Source organism: Drosophila pseudoobscura, chromosome X (assembly GCF_009870125.1).
Source record: "Drosophila pseudoobscura strain MV-25-SWS-2005 chromosome X, UCI_Dpse_MV25, whole genome shotgun sequence".
In the NCBI taxonomy this organism is placed as follows: domain Eukaryota; kingdom Metazoa; phylum Arthropoda; class Insecta; order Diptera; family Drosophilidae; genus Drosophila; species Drosophila pseudoobscura.
The window spans coordinates 60,734,908-60,755,071 of NC_046683.1; the positions used below are offsets into that span (position 1 = coordinate 60,734,908).

Consider the following 20,164-nt stretch of genomic DNA (forward strand, 5'->3'; position numbering starts at 1 on the left):
CAAGATCCGTATTTAGCTTGTGACATTTATTTCGTATATATAGTACGTACAAGACGTTACAGTTTAACACCACGGTGTGTGTTTTGTATGTTGCATGTTTTGTTGTACAACAGCTTCCCGGCTGTTCCCAGTTATTAATAATTTATTAAGCAGTCGAAATGCAAAAAGGACTAAAACCATTTCACTATATCTAAGCACACTGCCACACCACAATCGAATACATTTTAATATAGAGAGAGGTTGTGATTATGGTAGGCCTAGGTGAATACGAATCCCTGCTCGGTGGGTATGTCCCACGGCATGGTGAAGTATTCCCCTGGCAAGGGGGTGCAGTGTGTGGAGTTGTAATCACGTAAATGTTTGCGAAACTAAAATAGAAAGAGTTATTTCCATAGAACATTTGTAGGAACTGGCCCTCATAGATAAGCATACCAAAAATACAGCCATGTTGGTGCGCACTTCCTCGGAGTAGTCGGCTCCAATCAACATGGGGAATGACTTGCCCTCATCGGAGGCATAAGTAATAAGGCGCGACATGCTCAGCTTTTCCTCGGATGCCGGGATGCTGTACGGCTCTAGGGGCTTCGACAACAGACCTTTGATACGTGCCAACTGTGGAACGCCAAAGATCTTTGGATAGCGATGCTTCAGCACAGACAAAACCAAGAAGTTGCCGCGATTCGTCTCAATGTGGTTGTCCCTAGACAAGTGCGAAAATGTTACGCGTTACGCATTATAAATATAAATAGAATAAAAATGCACCCATCTTACTCGGCGATAATTTCATCCTCAGTGCGTCGGATGAACGAAATGGGTCCGTTGAACTGCTGGGCCAACTCGGCGTTGTTCAGATTGCAATAATTGCGAATGGCCGTCTTGACAATGCCGGCCACCTGGGACGGCATGCGAGGCACAGCCAAATAAAGGACATCATCGAAGGTGGCATCCAAGACAACACCCTTGGCATCTGGATAAATGGATGCGGCATACAATGTGCTAAAGCCACCGATGCTCCAGCCATAAAATATAATATCCTCCACAGAAAATCCAAGATGGTTGATGGCAAACTGTACCACAGAATCGATGGCATTCTTGTCCTGATGCGGATATGGCGTGCCCGAGCTGCCGGCAAATCCAGGATGGTTCCAGCCCAGTACGGAGTATTTAAGGGCCACCGGAGTACCCATTATTCCGACTTCATAGAATCCCGCATTTCCCTCGGAACAAATGATCAGAGTCTTGCCATTGCCCACATTATCGCCACGATTGTCGATAAACAGAGTGTCAATTTCATTCGAGTCGATTGTCTTAATTTTATAGCGGATTCCATTGTCGTCTTCGACAAGTTTTGCGCGTCCTGAGATCAACATGGGTCCTGAAATACCGCACAAGTTATGACCATTCAGACATTAAGACAGTATTACATACGCATAAACTTCTCCAACAGCTTGACTGAGCCCGGATAGATCATGGGCAGTCCAAAGGTGTTAATGGCCAGGTAGGCAATCACCTCACAAGGCAGTGTGGCGAAACGCAGCGGCTCCCGTCGGCTGGCAGTAACAGCAGGCTTCTTGGTATCCCTAAATGGGGAAAGTTACGCTGCTATTCATTTGTAAGGATCTGGTCTCCTCACCCTGTCAGCGATTTCACATCAAAGTCCACTGGCCACGAGCTGAAGTCAATATCGAAGCGGCGCAACTCCCCGCTGGCACCTCCAGTGGTCTTGTTGGCCCGCGCCGCCTCCAAGGCTTTAATCATGTTCGAATAGACCCGCGATTGCTTGCGGCCCACTCCTCGCATAACCAGCGAGATAATCACAAGCAGGCCCACGCTGGTTGTGATTTTGGCCAGCGTCGGCATCGAATCGGCAACAAAGTACCCGCGACGGTACAGGAATGTGGCAATCAATGGCGATGTGTAGTAGCCCACCGACCACATAACCGACAGCTGGAATGAGTAAACAGCTAAGAGCTGATATATTCCATTCAATTTGATTAGTACACATACCGTGGAAAGTATATGTTCCCCAAATTTTTCAACAGTTCCACTCTCGTACACCTTTCGCTGTGGCTCCGGCACTCCCTTGTACTCCATGTACAGGTTGGGGCCGAACATGTAGCTGAGGAAACTCATTTTATGATAAGTTTATATATTTTCGCGTCTGGAAATGATTAAGTTTTTTTTTTGCTTGTAATTTATGTGAAAGCTATTCCAGGGTGTCGCACTCTCAAACTGGATCAGATGTTACGTTGATAACCAGGGCAGGAGAGTCAAACAGTTGCTTTATGATATTTGTTGCCTGTATCTTTTTAACAACTAGTAAGGTTGTTAAAAGTACATATATTAATAGCGGAAAATGTATAAAGCCAATAAGAATAACAATCTTGCAGCTGTTAAGCAACTGTCTGAATTAAGTTGACAGAGTTTCGTTTTTCCATCCCTGGGACCAGGGTAATTAATTAAGTAATTAATGTAATTAAGTATTAATTACATTTAAATTCATTTCAGCCGATGTCACCACGAGGCATTAATATCAGCTGGTCCAGTGGTTGTATCTCTGGGTTTTCCTCTACAAGAGACGAGATCGGGGTCCTCTCCACCAGCTGGTCCAATGAATGTATCTGCATTGCGTAAATTTCCGAATTTCGATTTTCCGAATATTTTATCTCTGTTGTGCCTATCGTGTCAACTATCACCACTGAGGGAAGAGCAGCTTAAATAAATCCTTTAAGCAAATACTTTAAACTAATTTATCATTAGATCAAGCATATTAATAATAGTGTAAATAGCCCATAAGTTGCTTCTAGTGTAAATCTAATGTAATCTAAAAACATCGATGACATCGGTGTTTCTGCAGCTCTTTTATCGATAGATAAATTTTATATTTTTGTGCACGCCAAATAATTTGTATTAAAATTACCATGTGCAACGTTGCAAAAGTGGAAAAAATTGCCCAGAAACTTGTATACGCCTACGCTTCCAGCTCTGAAGATGAGGGGGAACTGGATGAAAAACAAATTTTGGGTAATTTTCGCTTTTACACCCCACAGCCGTGACGTGTCCAATCAGCATCTTTATCTATTCTGATTTCAACAATTTGGCTGTAGATCAATTATACAAGCACTACCAACCGACGTCCGGTAGGTCTAGTGGAAAGCCGGGAAGTGACAAAGATGTCGCCCGCACTACTACCTTCCTGGAAAACACCCTCCACTCTGGAGCGGCCACTTGCCTCATCTGCATTGGCAGCATTCGACGTGTGGAGCCGATATGGTCCTGTGAGAGCTGTTATTGCTTCTTCCACCTCAATTGCATTCAGCGGTGGGCCAATGACAGCATGATGCAGATGAAAGTAAGGGCGGAGCAGCAGAATGGGAACCAGAATCAGGGCCACTACAATCATTTGGGGGAGTTTGTGCCGCCCAAGCGCCAGAAATCGCTGCACTGGTGCTGTCCCCAGTGCCGAATGGACTACCAGCCGGCGGAGAAACCAACGCAATACAACTGTTTCTGCGGCAAGGAAGAGAATCCGCAGTCGCAGCCGTTCCTAGTACCGCATTCGTGTGGCGAAATTTGTAAGAAGCTACTCCAGCCAAAGTGCGGTCACGATTGTAAGCTCCTTTGTCATCCGGGGCCGTGTCCGCCCTGTGCTCAGCAGGCGCAAGTCTCCTGCCTGTGTGGGAAATCCACTCCGCGCTCCATGCGCTGCATAGACAAGCAATGGAAGTGCCAGCAAGCGGTGAGACAATTATTCAATGTGATGAAGCCTCCTTTCCACTCTAGCCATATTTGTTGCAGTGCAAAGAGCTCTTGGCCTGTGGGAAGCACAGATGCAGCCAAGTATGCCATCGACCAGGACAGTGTCCGCCTTGCAGCAGCAAGAGCAACCAGCCATGCGAGTGCAAGCGAGAGTCGAAGGTCGTAAGCTGCTCTGATCGCAAGTGGAAGTGCACAAATGTGAGTGATATACACCTAAATCGAGGAAATCACATAAAGGATTGGTGAAATGTTTCAGATTTGTGGAGCGACGTTCGCCTGTGGCTTGCACACCTGTGAAAAGGTGTGTCATGCCGGACCCTGCGGTGGTGGAGAGTGTCCCTTGGAAGTGAAGACATGTCCCTGTGGAAAAAATGTATGTACTAATGGCAACTCAATCGAGCAACTCTCGTGTCTTATAAACTCAATTTCCGCAGAGCCAAATGCGGCCCTGCAACGAGGCTGTGGAAACCTGTGGCGATACTTGTCAGAAGCTCTTATCCTGCGGTCAGCATTCATGCACTCAGCGCTGTCATCGTGGCAACTGCATTTCGGTAAGTCATTTTTCGACCCAAAAAAGCCTAGTCCCAGTTGCTGCAATTGCCATTCCAGTGCCCAGTGAGGACAAAGAAGAAATGCCGCTGCGGCCTTCATGAGAAGGAGCTGCCCTGCTCCAAGGAGCACACCTGCGAGACCAAGTGCAAGCAAATGCGTGACTGTGGCAAGCATGCCTGCAACAGAAAGTGCTGCGGCGATCAGTGCCCGCCCTGCGAAAAGATCTGTGGCAAGCAGTTGAGCTGCAACAAGCACAAGTGCCAGTCCGTGTGCCACAACGGGCCCTGCTATCCCTGCAAACTGGAGTCCCAGATCAACTGCCGCTGCGGCAAGACGCGGCGCAGTGTGCCCTGCGGGCGAGAGAAGAGTGCGCGCATCGTCTGCTTGGAGCTTTGTCGGTAAGTAAGGGAGTAATCCCTCATGCAAAACTCTACCATTAAGCCAATGGAACGGAAAAATTTCAGTATATCTGCGAAATGCCATCATGCCATTAAACATCGCTGCCACAAAGGTGAGTGTCCGCCATGTGGCCAGGTATGTGCTCTTCCAAATTCCGACAGCGGCTGTGGACACATCTGCAAGGCGCGTTGTCACGAGGCCGTCAGAGTGAACCGGCCTGCTGATGCGGCCCGCCCTCAAACCAAAAAGGTACGGGAAACTGCCATGATAACAAGAGCTCCTTTTCATCCAGTCTCCCTTTAGTATGAATACAAATCACTGCCACATCCACGCTGCGAGGAGAGCGTCAGCGTCACCTGCATTGGAGGCCACGAGGTAGCCACTTGGCCCTGCTGGAACTCAAAGCCCACTTCTTGCCAGCGCAAATGCTCGCGGAAGCTCAACTGTGGCAATCACAAATGCTCCCTCGTCTGTCATTCTGTGTCCAATCCGCAAGATATGCAGCAGCAGGCTGGCTGTGCCACATGCGAGGAGGGTTGCATCATTCCTCGTCCAACGGGTTGCGCACACGCCTGTCCCAAAGGCTGCCATCCGCCGCCGTGCACTCCATGCGGCTTTGTGATCAAGAGCAAGTGCCATTGCGGACTCACGCAGTTGGTGTACAAGTGCAGCGAGTACTTCGATGAGGCAGGCACTGTCCAGGAGATAATCGATCGGAGGGAGAGATTCCGCAGTTGCGGCAATCGCTGCTTAAAGAACGTGAGTTCCCTAAGTTTGAGATTCCAGAGATTCCATTTAATAAAGATTCGCGTTTGCAGTATCCCTGCGCACATCGATGCATGTCGATATGCCACTCTGGCAAGTGCCCTAGTCCCGATCTGTGTCGCAAGAAGGTTCGCATTTTCTGTGCCTGCAAGAGACTCAAGCAGGAGATCGCTTGCGACAAGCATCGGGCTGGGCAAACGTCGCTTGAGTGCGACTCTAGCTGTGTGGCCGAACTCTCCCGTGCTCAGGCGGCGGAGCAGCAGCATTTGGAGCAAAAGCGCCGCAATGAGGAGGAACGTAATCGACTGGAACTGGAGAAGTTTGAACAGAAATTCGGAAAACGCAAGCACAGAGAACGCAAAACTCTAGATGTGGGCCCGCCCAAATCGAAAATGAATTGGGAACAAACGGCCATTTATGTAGCGTCGGTAATGATTGTTCTGGGAGCCATTGCGGTGGCAACCTATGCGGACAGTTAAAGGACAACTACGTAACACTTTTAAGATGAATTTATTATATCAATTTAAACGGATAAGAATAAACTACAACAACGACTGATAGACAATCTTGAGCGTGGATCTTAGGCCTTCTTTACCTTCTTCTTGTAGAAGCAGGCGGCTGCGAAAACGGAAGCACTGAGGAACGTCGATATAAGGAAGTTCGAGAGCAGCATCCAGTCATGCGACTGCACATACACCGTATAGATGCGGGCTGGAAGGGATTGGGTAGAGAGTTTAATGATGATCTTGGATCCGATTCGATATCTACGTACTCATGTTGGTGAAGGCCGACAGGGCCCACGTAGTGCGGCTGACGGAGCTGGCATCCTTTGTCCTCAGTATGGCCAGCAGCTGGAGCACCTTGCTGGTTGCCCCAATGGGCGTGCAGAAAGGCTAATGGACGGTAAAGAGGAAGCAATTATTTGAATAAATATATATATATCAGGTGGTCAAGGGGGGCCGACCACCACCGGCGGGAGTAAAAATAGCTGCTCAAACATTATACAACAATAAATGTTGACCTTGGGCAAAGATGATTCCCAGTTAAGAGCGGACAGACAGACCTATCTATGTTGGAGACAAAAAAAAACCTAAAACAAACCAAACTAGTTTACCGAAATCATAGAAACAGAAACATAATTAGCTAATTGGAGTGGCGGCGGTGTGTCCGGGAAACAAGTTTGAACTACGTCGAACGGCTATCTAGTCAAAAATCGTGGTGGGCTGCCGTCAAAAGCCTCTAATCAATGACGAATGTGCACATAGACGCTATCAATTGACCCTATGTATGGAATTACTCACCACCAAGAATGTGAGAATGATAATAGGAAAGAGTTTCAGGTATATGAGCGAAGCTATGATCACATAGGCGATGGCAACTATTTGTGTCTTCTTGCCCAGCAGATCCTGGTATTTGAAGGCGTAGTAGATGAGGACGTATTCCTGCAGGAGCAGCACAGGATACTCCATGTAGGAGAGGAAGTCGTAGTCACTGGTGTAGTTGTAGGATATCATCACTGTGTAGCTGAACAGCTCCAGACATAGTCCAAGTACGCTTATACCTATGTACGTGTGTACGTAAGAAGAGTGGTATGTGAGTGGGCGGACTAGATGTGGGAGGCGGTTGGCTTACCTTTCGAGGACTTGTTCTCCCTTATGGTATTGATTTGCGGCACCTTGATCACCAGGCATGATGAGACTGTGATTAAGCTGAGCAAGTCCGCAATCACGAGCACTAATCCCTTGTCCAGATACTCGGACACCACCTCGGATAGACCCCCAGACATCTCGACGGTCAAACGAACTTTAATATTTTTGCTGTGATTTATTCAAACGCAAACTTTCGATGACCGGCTGACTATCGATGAAAGAGTCTGGCTCGCTACCTCATGATCCATGCAGTCCTTAACGCTCAATGCCTAAAGCGCATCCTTAGATCACAGCCATAAGAATTTAGTAATTTAGTTTTCCGGATTTTCCAAGTAATTCAACTTTTTCCGCGTATCGGTTCATTGCACTGTTTATGGCCGTATGACATTACACGAACTGCTAATGGGCGTATGACATTAGACTTGATTGGACTTTGCTACAAACGATAAGATGCAACGATAAGTTAGTGTTGCTAACCCCTTTCCAGCCGCAGCTCCAGTTATCAGTCCAAAATGAAAAGTGTAATAACTATCGATTATATCTGCTGCTGCTCTGCTCCCAGCAAATTCCAGCTAATGCCTGCTTACTTCATGCTTTCCCATAAGCCTCTGTTGTTGTTTTACCTTAACAACACTTAGCAGTGCTGCGACAGAAATGATATATGGATACACTTTTCAGATCCAATTTTGATAGCTGGCTGCCTGTGTGCGTTGGAAAAAACAGATATAGTGCCTCAGTTCTTCGATTGATAGCTGGGACACGTATCTGTAGACGACTACGAACACTAAGTTCTTACGTTAGTCTCTCATGCTGTCTCTCTCTTCGCAACAAAGTTGACAAAGTCTAATGCTTACGCCCATAAGACTGTTAGTCAGCTAGCAAAGTCTAGTGTCATATGCCCATAACGACAACATCGATAGGCTTTTCTTGCGATACCTGTGCTGTCTTCGAGATGATGGTCTCGTATATCGATAATTAATACAAGGCAGGCTCGAGTCATTAATTTTTTTCGTCTGTCCAAATAAATTTATGTTTCTTAAAATTAAATAAACAAAGTAAGGTTAAAACGGTGCCACACTAGATTTTACAACACTCCTCCGGAGCAACGGCACAAAGAAGTATGTGGAAATACGATTAAACGTGTGCCCCGTGTAACTCTATGTGCGTGCGTGTGTGTGAGTGGGCTAAACGCAAAAAATTTCGAATGGAATAGTTAAATAATTTAACCAAATTTCAACTGTCGCCATGGCTTGGGACTGTTGTACAGACTCAATTAGCTTTGGAGAACATTTCAAAAGTAATTTATAGAAGGGATATCGCAGCAAACTTTTCTCGTGGATGTCGTGACATTTGCTCTGTATGCGTGTGTATGTGTGTCTGTGTGTACAACAATGTTCACATTTTTCTTTTGTTGTTTGCTCCACGAATTATGGGGCTGGCTGGCTCGCTCTCCTCCATCACCAGTGCTGCAGTGCAGGTGCAGAAAAGTGGGGTTAGGGCCAGGAATTAAGAAGGAAATGCAGTAAAAACTATTAAATTGGCAAACTAAATATTGGATTTATCATAGCTACTGGTATTATCTACCAACTTATATGCATGCATGACATGTATACACATGTGTTTGTGCGTATTTAGGGAGCAATGATAATGACGACTCCACCCGTGGCTAAAAAATTCTTTGGGCGCATCGAAAATGTGCTGCGGTATTGGCTATCCTGCGGCACAGGTAAATGTAAGGCAGACTGAATAAATACGGCATGAAAGCAGAGACCCCGAAGACCCTAAGCAACGTTTTTTTTTTTTGTTTTTTGGGTGGAGGTCAACAGCCAAACGCCGAAGGGTGGGAAGAGAAAGAAGGAAAATATATTCCCGAGAATACCTCTGCACATCTGATCTTCTGTTGTCTGTTGTTGCGAGTGATGCAACAGCAGGAGCGCTGCTGAAAATTCCTTTGTGATCGCCCCTTTTGTTCGATGCGGATGCTGATGCTGCCTTGCAATGGCTGCGCTCCCTGCCCCTGCCGCTGCCCGTGCCCCTTCCCCTTCCTCTCTTTTCTGCTCGACCAACAAAGATCCCTTTTTCTACACGCTTTTGTGTCTGCGTGTGTTTGTGTGCGATCGGTCTTTGGTTGGTTCCCTGGCTCTCCCTGGTGATGCTGTGTGACAGACAAGGCACGAGATACACGAGACGACGACGACGATCTGCTTGCTCTCGCCAAGCCAGTCCCAGGCGGAGGGAAAAGATAGCGGCTTGAATTGCAAGGTGTACGCGTTGTTGTTGTTGCTGCTGCCTCTGTTGTGTATCTTTGCTGTTGCTTCTTCTTCTTACGTCCGTTACTTCTGGCTCTCTCGCCATCTCTTATCCACAATACCTTTGTGCTGCTGCCTGCCGCCTGCCCTGCTCTGCCGCTTGCCTACCTGCCTCTTACTGTACTGCATATGTGTGTGTGTCAGTGAGTGTCTTCTTTTTGTTGTAATACCCGTTTCGTCTTCTTTTTCCCATTCTACTTCGCGCCGTTTTAGCCTCTTCCGCCGATCCCCGATCCGATGCACTTTTGTGATTTCCTTTTTCGAGTTTTAACGACAACGTCGTCGGCGGCGGCGGCTGCTTGCACAAAAATTTTTCCCACTGCTTTTCATTTAATTTCTCTTCTCTTGGTTTTTTTTTTTATTTTGCAATCTTGTTGCGTGGGAATTTTGGAGTTCTTCCCGAGCACAAAGGATAAGCATTGAAATTGACGTAATATATAATATATGAAGTATCTATAAATTGTAGTAGTGGCAGAAGGCCCTACTAAAAGGTAGCAAAATGAAATGCTAATCTACGGCATCAACGTGCTCCTTTTCCCCTTTTTACCCTTATGCCCTTATAGGGAACACTGTACTGAATTCTGACCATCGTTCTCTTTGCAGGAGAGGGAGAGAAGCAGCAGAGCAGCCCACAGCCACCAACAGCGAGCTGGTAAACTGTTAAAGCGCGCTGCCCCGTTTTGTTTTTGGATGCTCGTCAAGTATTATTATGGAACAAGGATGTCCTCCAGTTGCTAGCAGGAATTCCTTGGCCAGTGCAGAGGAGGAGGGTACTCCGGCGTCGATCCCATCGTCGGTCAGCGGCCAGCACATTGAACTGAAGAGTCAGGCGGCGGCAGCGACGGCCACGGCAACGGCAACGACGACGACGACTAAGGCGACGGCTACTACCAGCCAGCAGGCAGGAGCAGCTGTATCAGCATTTTTATCTATGTCAACTCTGAGGGAGGATGTGGAGGACGTGTGCGTGTCGTCGAATTCTCAGCATGGCTTCGCCGTAGTGCTGGACGATGAGTCAAGTACCTCCGGGGTGCTGGAGACCTTTGAGATTAGCTCTTCCAACTCACTGCCCACCAGCACAAGGCCGGCATCCACAGTTGGCGTGGTAGTGGCCGTGGATGATAGCTCCTCCACGGACACCATTAACGACGATGACCATCCCTCCTCCGAGCACAGTCGTGGGGGCTTCTTCAATGATAGTGAGATGCCGCCCATTGTCTGCCTTATAAACGACGACGATGATGATGACGAGGATGAGGAGGAGGATGTGGAGGACGTGGAGGATGTGGAGGCAGATGTGGAGGATGAGGACGAGGACGATGAAGAGGAGCTGATCGAGGACGATTATGAGGACGTAGAAGACATTGCGGCTGGAATCGACTGCCCGAACACATCACAAATGGCCCTGCCCGATGGCACCATCATGACGGCCGATGGCTCCAAGATCTTCCTCGAGACTCCCGTCGTAGAGGAGGCTCTGCCGCATCCCCATCCCGGCCACAATGGCCAAGTGCTCGATGGGACCGATGTCCCTTCAGAGTTCGGCGATCAGGTGGTCGGCAAACCGAAGCGCTTGAGCGACGAATTTTTGCTTGGCGAGGATCAGCTGGAGGACCAGCATCAGACGGCAGCACATCCACATCCAAGAGGAACCAAGTCTGAACCAGGCAACTCCGACGATAGCCGGCCGGAGGCAGACGATGCCACCACATACACATCACTCCACGATAGGCTGATGTCCGTGCGGCTGAAGCAGATGAGTCTCACAGCCAATGCCTCGTCGAATCCCTCGCCAGCCGCATCTGCCACATCTGCTGCATCAGCGGCATCAGGTGGGGCGCAGGAAGAGGCCTCCACATCTACATCCAGCTGCAGCTCCAACGGCAACACGCAGCCCCTGTCCAAGGCAGACATTCAGTCGATGGATCTGATAGAGCGGCGCGACTTTGAGACAGAGCAGCGTCTCACTGGCGGCATCATTCTGCGCACCAGCTCCCTGTTGAGTCGGAACAAATTGAATCTAAGTCTGATCAAGTCCGTGGCTGGAGGCGGAACAGGAGCAGGAGCAGGTGTCGGCGGAAGCGGTGGAGTCACCAGCAGCAACAGCAGCAGCGATGATTGGCCCAGCGGCAGCAACGGACGCACTGTATCCTCAGATAGCAAGGTGAGTAATTTATCAAGTTATCGTAAAAGGAGTCAAAACGTTAGTCTCAGACAGAAGGAGAGGGAGTGTGTTCTCCACAGAGAATACTGTTTTGTGTATCCCCTCGGACTGTTCATCATCCCTGAATTAACCCAATGAATCCGTTTCCTATCTGTTTAGTGCACATACAAGGATCTATCGACGACTCCAACGAGCAGCCGCAAGTATACCAACAGCCGGCTGAGCAAGTCCACTGCCAAACTGAATCTGGGATCCACAATGGGCACATCTATATCAGCGGGGACGGCGGGAACGACGGGAACAGCGGCGGTAGCGTCCATCAGTAGCAGCTGCAGCCAGAATAGCAAATCCACCATGGCGCTGTCGCAGTCAGAAGCGGCGGGCACCAGCTGTACGGGAGCTGCTCGAACAGATGTGTTCACCAATACCAATTCGAATGATGCCCCAACCATAGCCACATCGACATCTACATCCACTTTGAACTGTCAGGAGCAGGAGGAGAAACCTAGTGCATCATCATCATCATCATCATCATCCCAGTCCATCTCCTTCAGCTCTGTGGGCTCCCAGACCTCTCAGGATGGCGGCCGCACATACGCTTTACACTCCACAACATCATCTACACCGGCCTGTTCCGGGTCGGCCGATGCCGACGATGCCCCACAGGCCTCGACGTCCACTTCAGCATCAGGATCCTCCTCTTCGACATCGAGCGGCACAATGCGGTGCGAGTACGTGGCCCCATCAAAGGCGGCGCGCCAAGTGAACGCCAGTGCCCAGACACAGGAACGCCTATTCGCGCGCCTACCAGGCTGCGGTGGCGTTGCCGGTGTATCAAAGGCAACGGGCGGCGCTGCAGCTCATGCATTGGTCACTCGACAAAGACGCAATGGCTCCAACGATGTCATTGTCCTGGAGGTTGTGGTCGAAGAGGGCGCCGCAGCCGGGGCAGGAGCCAACAACAGCAATAACAATAACAACAACGTGGTGGATGGGGGTCTGATCGAGCCAGGAGATGGCGACGAGTCGTGGTTCAACTGCGATGAGGAGAACAACTCGGACTTGGAGGAGATTTGCACGTGCCAGAACGGTAATAGTGGCTATAGCAGCGGAAGCAACGGCAGCCTCAGTGAGCCCTATGACATGGAGCCAGTAGAGTACGACGAGCCCATCTCCTTGTCCACATCCTCATCGGCCATATGCGATGGCGGCTCCTCCGCATTGGCCAATACCGGGTCATTGATTTCTCAGCAGCGGAAGCGTAAATACAACGAAACGCGCATTCTCGAGGGCTGCGATTACGCCATGACCATCTCGGCCAGCGGTGGGATGGTCGGAGATAATTGCCGCAAGCGGATTGCCTACGATTTTGCTTCCACACCGCGCTCGTCGTCCCAGCATATGGGGCCAACAGCGGTGCTGTCCATTACGCCATCGCTGGTGGTGTCCAATGCGTGCGCCACAACACCGATGGGGCGTCGTACACCGCGCGGGGTGTCTGCCCGTGACAATCCGCCGCCCGAGCTGCACCATTGGCTGCAGCAATTCCAGCGCTGGTCCCATGTGGAGCGGCTACTGGCCGTCGATCGGCTGATCGACCATTGCGATCCCTCGCAGGTGCGTCACATGATGAAGGTGATCGAGCCACAGTTCCAGCGGGACTTCATATCGCTTCTGCCCCGGGAGATAGCCCTGCTGGTGCTCTCCTACCTGGAGCCTAAGGATCTGCTGCGGGCTGCCCAGACATGTCGCAGCTGGCGCTTCCTCTGCGACGACAATCTTTTGTGGAAGGAGAAGTGCCGCAAGGGCCAGATACAGACGGAATCGCGCAGCGATCGACCGAAACGGGGACGAGATGGCAACATGCCGCCCATTTCATCGCCGTGGAAGGCCGCCTATATGCGGCAGCACATCATCGAGATGAACTGGCGCTCGCGGCCCGTGCGCAAGCCCAAGGTGCTCAAGGGCCACGACGATCATGTCATCACATGCCTGCAGTTCTCTGGCAATCGCATTGTGTCCGGCTCCGACGACAACACCCTCAAGGTGTGGTCTGCAGTCAATGGAAAGGTAAGTGACTCTTAATTTATGAATGCTCCCTGAGCTCTGGTTTGATGTGATCTTTTTCTTTAGTGCCTACGCACACTGGTGGGCCACACTGGTGGTGTTTGGTCCTCGCAAATGTCGGGGAATATCATCATCTCGGGCAGTACGGATCGCACTCTGAAGGTCTGGGATATGGACAGCGGGGCCTGTGTCCACACACTCCAGGGGCACACGTCCACAGTGCGATGCATGCATCTGCATGGCAATAAGTAAGTGGAAGCAATCAAATCTCTGAAGCTCTAACTAATTCCTGTTTCGCTTATCGTTTTTTCAGGGTGGTCAGTGGGTCCCGAGATGCCACTTTGCGGGTCTGGGACATTGAATTGGGCTCCTGTCTGCATGTCCTGGTTGGCCACCTGGCTGCCGTGCGTTGTGTACAATACGATGGAAAGCTTATTGTGTCCGGAGCGTACGATTACATGGTCAAGATCTGGCATCCAGAGCGACAGGAGTGTCTCCACACGCTGCAGGGACATACCAATCGTGTCTACTCACTGCAGGTACAATAAAGATTCGAAGGTCCACCGCCTATCGATGAGCTTGGTCTAATTATACTTTAATTTCCCCTTCAGTTCGACGGTGTCCATGTGGTGTCGGGCTCGTTGGACACGTCCATTCGTGTGTGGGATGCGGAGACGGGCAATTGCAAGCACACTCTGATGGGCCATCAGAGCCTCACGTCTGGCATGGAGCTCCGACAGAATATACTCGTGTCTGGCAATGCCGATTCCACCGTCAAAGTGTGGGACATCACAACTGGACAATGTCTGCAAACGCTGTCGGGTATGGGACATGGCTGAGAATCTTAAGAATCCCAGCTAATTCTGCTTTCAATTTCGCTTTCCAAAGGTCCCAACAAGCATCAGTCTGCGGTCACCTGTCTGCAGTTCAATTCGCGATTTGTGGTCACGAGTTCGGACGATGGCACTGTCAAGTTGTGGGATGTGAAGACGGGTGATTTTATACGCAATCTTGTGGCCTTGGATTCGGGTGGCTCCGGCGGTGTTGTGTGGCGCATTAGGTAAGGTTTTTCCCCCTATAATTTCGCCTGAACGAGGATCCTATCTGTAATCGTGTAATACTTTCAGGGCAAATGATACGAAACTGATTTGTGCGGTTGGCTCACGCAATGGGACGGAGGAAACGAAGCTTATGGTCCTTGACTTCGATGTGGAGGGCGCTTGTGTCAAGTGTTCATAGGAGCCACTCAATCGGCTGCAGATGCAGCGACCACGTCTGGTGATCCGTCTTGGTACCGGGAGCAGCTTCAATCGAGATTTCACTCATGCAACAAACAACAATACATTTAAAGCCACAATCCATTCACAACAACAACATCCACAACATCCACAGCAACAGCAACAATCATTCAAGCATCAGAGATACACATGCAGCGGATGGGTGAATCCATAACGTAACGTAAATGTTATCGCTTGCCTTGCCAACTAAAATGCAGCTGCTAACACACACATACACACCGCACGCACACAAAACACACACATACACGAACAGATTGTGTGAGTGGGAGAGGGAGGGGGGTGTGGCTGTGGCTGTGCGGATAAGAGCGGAGAGAGATAATTGTTAATAATTTTTTTTCTTTTAATTAACGTTTGCTTTATAGCTAAAATTCGTTTTCCACCGTAGAATAATTTTTTTTGCTCCTTAGTTTTAGGTACGATTATATACATACATAACATACATACATACATATATACCATACATATATATATATATATAAGATCGATAAACAGCATACGGAGTAGGTCGCGTCTGTCTGAAACGGCTTGAAAATAATATTATAATATTACGTATTACAAAATCATCTTAAGTATAAAGTTACAGTTACAGCTGAAGAAGAGAAATATCTTTGAGTTGAGCCCCGAAAGTGAAAGGCAGAAGAACGTTTCGTTAATGAAAAACACACACACACAGCTTTATATTGATTAAATTGGTATTTGTTTAATTTGAATTTAAAGATGGATTCATGATTACGATAATAATGAATGATGAATGATGTATATGTTAATATTTGCTAATTTACGCACTTGGTTTGCACTTGATTTGAGTTTTGGTGCCGTTGATAATGTTACAAATTTAGTTGTCGTTTCGTTTCCGTTTTTTGTTTTGACTGTACCCCATATAGAATTGTACTTTATGTATCCATGTATCAATGTTTTAATTATTTAATTGGGTTTAATTCGATTCGACGGCTGATTCAACAAAATTGCCTTCCAAATATCATGTGGGAGCGCGCCTTCATTCGATTCTGAATACAATTCCTCATCTGCCAGGAACCTGCCACAATTGCCGTATATATATACATATATATATATATATATAACCGAAAGAAAAGAGTCATCCCGTAGTATACTCTTGTGAAGAGCAGCTCACACCCACACATACACACAAACACATACATACATTCATACATACATACATGAAATCATTAAGCGAAAAACATATATTTTAATTATAGACTGATTTATTAGTAATTGAAATTAATCTACAAATATGTATGTGTAAAACGGTACCGTATGTATTTCAATAAATTCTATCGGTTTAAGCATTGAATAAACGCAGGAATAACAATAAAAAAAATAATAGTTAATACCAGCATAATACATATGTATATTTGCTTCTTCTACTTTAATTGTTCATATAATAATCATGGGGCATAGCAAGGGATATGCATACGAGAAATATTGAATACTTTGCAGTACAACTATTTATTATAAACCTATGAATGGACGCACTCTTCGCACTCCTTCCACTGGTGTGTGCTCCCACAGCAATAAGTTCAGTTGCGAGGTTTAGAATTCATCGATGTGCGAATATTTATACAGATTATTTACTTGGCTTTAATTGCAGTTAATTTTAACTTTTCAACTTTAAAGGCTAGTAATCAATAATTGTAGTAGTTACGTTAACTAGAAAAAAAAAGTAAAACTAAATGGAAATGGAAATGCATGTTAAAGAATTACAGGACGAGCTCTAGATCTTTGTCTTCTTGTTGCTGTGCCCCTCGATGCCGAGGTTGCAACGCGAGGCCACATCCTGGACGGTGATGGAGGTGACCGTGCTGGGCAGGGCGCTGGCAACGCCCAGAGCCGACATCGTGCCATTGCTGGGACGCTTTCGCGTTGGCGAATGCACGGGCGACTTCTGCTTGAGACACTCGATATCGTTGAACACCACCTGGGCGCCGCCGCCACATGTGGGTATAACATTGCCCTTGTACAGTTTCGTCTCCACATCCCCGTCCGTGTCGGCCTCCTGGGAGACGAGACAGTATTTGTTGGCGCCGTGTTCGGTCAGCGTCTTCATGTCCGTCAGCTTGGTAACCGACTTGCGATTCTTCAGAAAGGGCTGCATAATAGTGCCGAGTGGCACGGGATTGGCTGCACGATGCTCCAGCCATTTGTCGCCAGCTGAACGCGACCGTCGATGGCGATTGTTGGCAGCTGCCACGCCCTGGTTGGGAGGGGTGGGAATGCGTATAGATACTAGATTAAAGTTCACAGAGCGGAAGGATAAGTACTGGCTTACATGTCGGGGCGTGGCATAGATGTCTGTTCGCGTGGCCGGCACAGATGACTCCGTTCGAGCTGTGAATGGTCCGCGATCCTTCTCGTTGAGTAAATCTTCCGAACTCTGCGAGCGCGGCATGCTCGGCAGATCCTCGGATCGTATGATATTCGAAACCAGGCGAAGTTTCTCGTCCTTGATGCGCATCCGTTCATGCAGTTTCTCCCGTTGCTGACGGAGCTTTATCTCGAGCTCCCGCTTGTTCTTATCCGACTCCACGGCCATTTTGGAGCTGAACTTTTTCTTCTGCTTCTCCTTCTCGTGCTCCGTTTGGGTCAGGAGATTCTCCTTCTCATTCAGCTTGAATGTCAGCTCCTCGATCTGCCTGTCGCGCTTGGTCAGCGTATTGTTCAGCACGTCGATGGAGCTCTCGTGAATGCGCACCTTCTTCTCCAAGGCGAAGCTGCGCTCGCGCTCCTGCTTGTAGACGGCCTTGAGGGAAGCAAGCTCCGTGCTCAGCTGCAAGTTGTCGCGGTCCAAGTTCATTAGCATCTGGCGAAAATTGTCGCCTAGGAGTACATGAAAAATGAATAAGGATGGGCATCCTTTTTGGAGGAGCGGAGGCTATAGGACTCACATTTAATATCCAAATTGGCGCGCAGCCTCTTCCGCTTCTCAATCCGCTGCTCCAGGTAATGCATGAGCTCCTGGATCTTAACCTCCGCCTCAGGGCTGTCCACTTGGCAGAAGGGAAAGTCGGGTCCCAGACTGTAGACCAAGCCCACATCCACCTTCAGGTCCTTGGCCTCGGACATGCCCAGCTCGTTCAGATTTTTGACAGCTATCTTGAACAGCTTGTTGGCCTTCCGGCGGCCTGGCGTTAGGCCCAAGTCCGTTTTAATGGGCGTTGCCCGAGCTATTTGCACTTCCTGAGTCATCTCGGCAAACTTCATAACTTGCTGCAAATGGAAAAAAGGGAATTTGGAGCAAAATAAATCAACCGGCGAATTCTACACCTACCATATTCTCATCATAGTCCTCCATTCTAGGATTGATGCATACAATCATGGACACCTGCCCCTCGCCGTCAAAGTAATTCTTAAACATGTGCGTGATCTTGGAGTCGCGATATGGTATCTTCTTATGGGCAAAGCCATTGATGGCCGCCTGCTGATTCTCGCGCAGATACTCGAGGCATGTCCGGAGCGTCATCAGCGAGTTGTTGATGTTCCCAGCCTCGCGAAGTCGCACCCCAGTGTTCTTGGTGCGCGAGGAGCGCTCACTGCCGGCCAGATCTACCAGGGACAGCTGGCTCACTGTGATTTTTTGCCTGTCCTGGACAACATTCTCGCCCTGGTTGTCGGTGGGGGCCTGGACGAGGCGAATGTTAAACACCGAGTGGCTGCGGCTGGACTCGGCATTCAAGACCGTGTGACCCATGCGCTTTTTCTTTTGTCCCATTTGAAAGACCTCGAGGGCATCCTCCACCGTTTTAACTTCCACCTCGGTGACGCCATGGACGAACATGTGATGATCGGCATCCTCGCGAATGATTTTGCTTTGCAAAGTCCTGCAAGGGAGAGGAAACAGAGGATTACATACGTGAACACTTGAAGCATATCCCACTTACTTCTGTATGCCCGAGTCCTCTAGAAGATCATACACACTGTTGTTGTAAATTTCTACGTAGGTGACAAACACCGAATACATATTGTCCTCGTCGAGGCCCAGCAGAGGCATTGGCTCCACCGACGCTTGGGAGGCGATCTCCGGATCCGAGTCCTTGTTTCGGTACGCGAAGCGACCGGAACCGGCAAAGCGTTGATTCATCTCATGTTGCCGTTCTAGCAGCGCATCCTCCTCGGACAGAATCTCGAAGCCATTCAACTTGTCCGGCTTGAAGACAAACTTCTTGGCCTGAAAATCGGATATGGTGCGAAAGAGCACATCTAGGCATCGGGGCATTATGCCGCGATGTCTCAGGTTGCCCGTCATTGTGTACGTCTTGCCGCTGCCCGTGACGCCGTAGGTGAATAGCAAACTGTTCCGGCCACGCACCAGGTTCTCGACCAGTGGCTGGGCCACGGACGCGAACACATCCTGCTGCGTAGCATCCGATTGAAAGACGTGCTTGAATATGTACTGTATCTCGCGCTGGGCGCCGTTCTGTTTGTGGTGCTGCAGCAGCTGATCATGCGGATTTAGTGCGATTGTTGTGGAGCTCTTCACCCGCAGAGAAGTGAGGTCCCCATCCGATTGGAGCGGGCGGACTCGGCAGAACACATTCACCGGATCTTTTGCCTTTTCGGACGTCTCCCGACGGTGCTTCTCTGTCGTTTGATGCACTCGCGGTGTCTTGAGGACGCGCATCGGAGTTCGTGATCTGCAAAAGTCCCTCTTGTATCTATTTCATCGCGCTTTTAAGGTTTCACATTCTACTTACACTGCTTTCATTCTAATAAATTATTTCCCACGCAATTGACCGCCGAATGTTGTTTATGTTCTGTTTTTCTTCACAAATTCACGTTAGCTTCAAAATTCCAGCGCCAAGCGACGCCACGCTTCGTTTGAGTGTAGCGCAGTGTGACCGACGCTCAGAAATATACCAAAATATACCGTAAATATACTGACGAAGTCAAGTTCTGTTATACATATTGCTCGTTTTTGATATTCCGTGGAATATTATTAGCTAAATAGAGCACTCAGCCCTGTCCACATAATTTTATCCGAATAATGAATCAATTTTCTATTTAACTGGTGTATTTTTAATATTTGCTTTTATTGCATTTTGCGTAAAAATAGGTTTTAGCGAAATAAGTTAAACAAAAAATAAGTATCGAAATAAGTCAATCAAAACAAACAAAACGAGGGGAACGTTGTGAGTTTCTGCGGACACCGCAACTCTACAGTTATACCCAATACTTAGTCAGTATGGC

At 48.5% G+C, this 20,164-nt stretch overlaps 5 protein-coding genes across 8 annotated transcripts; 2 read left to right on the forward strand and 3 right to left on the reverse strand.

Moving 5' to 3' along the window:
• Nucleotides 1-5: 5 nt before the first annotated feature.
• LOC4812670 (phosphatidylserine lipase ABHD16A) lies at nt 6-2,241 on the reverse strand. The gene is made up of 6 exons (XM_001353018.4): nt 2,008-2,241; nt 1,634-1,947; nt 1,429-1,580; nt 772-1,375; nt 433-700; nt 6-368 (listed from the first exon to the last, which is right to left on the reverse strand). Exons 1-6 carry the CDS (start codon nt 2,131-2,133, stop codon nt 258-260), a joined length of 1,575 nt encoding a protein of 524 aa, XP_001353054.1. The 5' UTR covers nt 2,134-2,241; the 3' UTR covers nt 6-257.
• A 340-nt stretch (nt 2,242-2,581) lies between these two features.
• On the forward strand, nt 2,582-6,046 carry LOC4812669 (NF-X1-type zinc finger protein NFXL1). Of its 3 annotated transcripts, XM_001353017.4 has the most exons (9): nt 2,591-3,024; nt 3,108-3,739; nt 3,799-3,957; nt 4,016-4,132; nt 4,194-4,310; nt 4,369-4,709; nt 4,776-4,959; nt 5,014-5,469; nt 5,529-6,046. In XM_001353017.4, the coding sequence occupies exons 1-9, from the start codon at nt 2,922-2,924 to the stop codon at nt 5,952-5,954; spliced, it is 2,535 nt and encodes an 844-aa protein (XP_001353053.3). In that variant the 5' UTR covers nt 2,591-2,921; the 3' UTR covers nt 5,955-6,046. The 3 variants fall into 3 exon arrangements, with proteins under 3 accessions (XP_033238912.1, XP_033238913.1, XP_001353053.3); XM_033383021.1 differs by lacking the exon at nt 5,529-6,046 and having other exon boundaries at nt 2,582-3,024; nt 4,759-4,959; nt 5,014-5,128; XM_033383022.1 differs by lacking the exons at nt 4,776-4,959; nt 5,529-6,046 and having other exon boundaries at nt 2,582-3,024; nt 5,003-5,079.
• On the reverse strand, nt 5,967-7,517 carry LOC4812668 (solute carrier family 66 member 3). Its single transcript, XM_001353016.4, has 4 exons — nt 7,108-7,517; nt 6,777-7,036; nt 6,248-6,368; nt 5,967-6,186 (listed from the first exon to the last, which is right to left on the reverse strand). The coding sequence occupies exons 1-4, from the start codon at nt 7,259-7,261 to the stop codon at nt 6,056-6,058; spliced, it is 666 nt and encodes a 221-aa protein (XP_001353052.2). The 5' UTR covers nt 7,262-7,517; the 3' UTR covers nt 5,967-6,055.
• A 534-nt stretch (nt 7,518-8,051) lies between these two features.
• Nucleotides 8,052-15,870, forward strand: ago (F-box and WD-40 domain protein 7). Of its 2 annotated transcripts, none has more exons than XM_001353015.4 (8): nt 8,052-8,242; nt 10,037-11,597; nt 11,757-13,667; nt 13,731-13,912; nt 13,978-14,203; nt 14,276-14,486; nt 14,553-14,724; nt 14,792-15,870. In XM_001353015.4, exons 2-8 carry the CDS (start codon nt 10,143-10,145, stop codon nt 14,901-14,903), a joined length of 4,269 nt encoding a protein of 1,422 aa, XP_001353051.4. In that variant the 5' UTR covers nt 8,052-8,242; nt 10,037-10,142; the 3' UTR covers nt 14,904-15,870. The 2 variants fall into 2 exon arrangements, with proteins under 2 accessions (XP_001353051.4, XP_033238910.1); XM_033383019.1 differs by lacking the exon at nt 8,052-8,242 and adding an exon at nt 9,684-9,863.
• A 540-nt stretch (nt 15,871-16,410) lies between these two features.
• Nucleotides 16,411-19,818, reverse strand: pav (kinesin family member pavarotti). The gene is made up of 6 exons (XM_001353014.4): nt 19,672-19,818; nt 18,859-19,611; nt 18,249-18,798; nt 17,866-18,187; nt 17,250-17,797; nt 16,411-17,174 (listed from the first exon to the last, which is right to left on the reverse strand). The coding sequence occupies exons 1-6, from the start codon at nt 19,680-19,682 to the stop codon at nt 16,695-16,697; spliced, it is 2,664 nt and encodes an 887-aa protein (XP_001353050.2). The 5' UTR covers nt 19,683-19,818; the 3' UTR covers nt 16,411-16,694.
• Between the last annotated feature and the right edge of the window lie 346 nt (nt 19,819-20,164).

What these genes read in the sequence shown, in the direction of transcription:
- LOC4812670 (XM_001353018.4), bottom strand. Translation starts at nt 2,133, where the DNA reads ATGAGTTTCCTCAGCTACATGTTCGGCCCCAACCTGTACATGGAGTAC. An exon ending in GATGTGAAATCGCTGACAGG is followed by an intron (nt 1,581 to 1,633) that starts GTGAGGAGACCA and finishes TTCCCCATTTAG; the next exon opens with GGATACCAAGAAGCCTGCTG. An exon ending in GCTGTTGGAGAAGTTTATGC is followed by an intron (nt 1,376 to 1,428) that starts GTATGTAATACT and finishes GCGGTATTTCAG; the next exon opens with GACCCATGTTGATCTCAGGA.
- ago (XM_001353015.4), top strand. Translation starts at nt 10,143, where the DNA reads ATGGAACAAGGATGTCCTCCAGTTGCTAGCAGGAATTCCTTGGCCAGT. An exon ending in ATGCATCTGCATGGCAATAA is followed by an intron (nt 13,913 to 13,977) that starts GTAAGTGGAAGC and finishes TCGTTTTTTCAG; the next exon opens with GGTGGTCAGTGGGTCCCGAG. An exon ending in GGTGTTGTGTGGCGCATTAG is followed by an intron (nt 14,725 to 14,791) that starts GTAAGGTTTTTC and finishes TAATACTTTCAG; the next exon opens with GGCAAATGATACGAAACTGA.
- LOC4812668 (XM_001353016.4), bottom strand. Translation starts at nt 7,261, where the DNA reads ATGTCTGGGGGTCTATCCGAGGTGGTGTCCGAGTATCTGGACAAGGGA. An exon ending in GGAGAACAAGTCCTCGAAAG is followed by an intron (nt 7,037 to 7,107) that starts GTAAGCCAACCG and finishes ACACGTACATAG; the next exon opens with GTATAAGCGTACTTGGACTA. An exon ending in TCATTCTCACATTCTTGGTG is followed by an intron (nt 6,369 to 6,776) that starts GTGAGTAATTCC and finishes ACCGTCCATTAG; the next exon opens with CCTTTCTGCACGCCCATTGG.
- pav (XM_001353014.4), bottom strand. An exon ending in AGGACTATGATGAGAATATG is followed by an intron (nt 18,188 to 18,248) that starts GTAGGTGTAGAA and finishes TTCCATTTGCAG; the next exon opens with CAAGTTATGAAGTTTGCCGA. An exon ending in CGCCAATTTGGATATTAAAT is followed by an intron (nt 17,798 to 17,865) that starts GTGAGTCCTATA and finishes ATGTACTCCTAG; the next exon opens with GCGACAATTTTCGCCAGATG.
- LOC4812669 (XM_001353017.4), top strand. Translation starts at nt 2,922, where the DNA reads ATGTGCAACGTTGCAAAAGTGGAAAAAATTGCCCAGAAACTTGTATAC. An exon ending in CATGTCCCTGTGGAAAAAAT is followed by an intron (nt 4,133 to 4,193) that starts GTATGTACTAAT and finishes CAATTTCCGCAG; the next exon opens with AGCCAAATGCGGCCCTGCAA. An exon ending in GTCTGCTTGGAGCTTTGTCG is followed by an intron (nt 4,710 to 4,775) that starts GTAAGTAAGGGA and finishes GAAAAATTTCAG; the next exon opens with TATATCTGCGAAATGCCATC.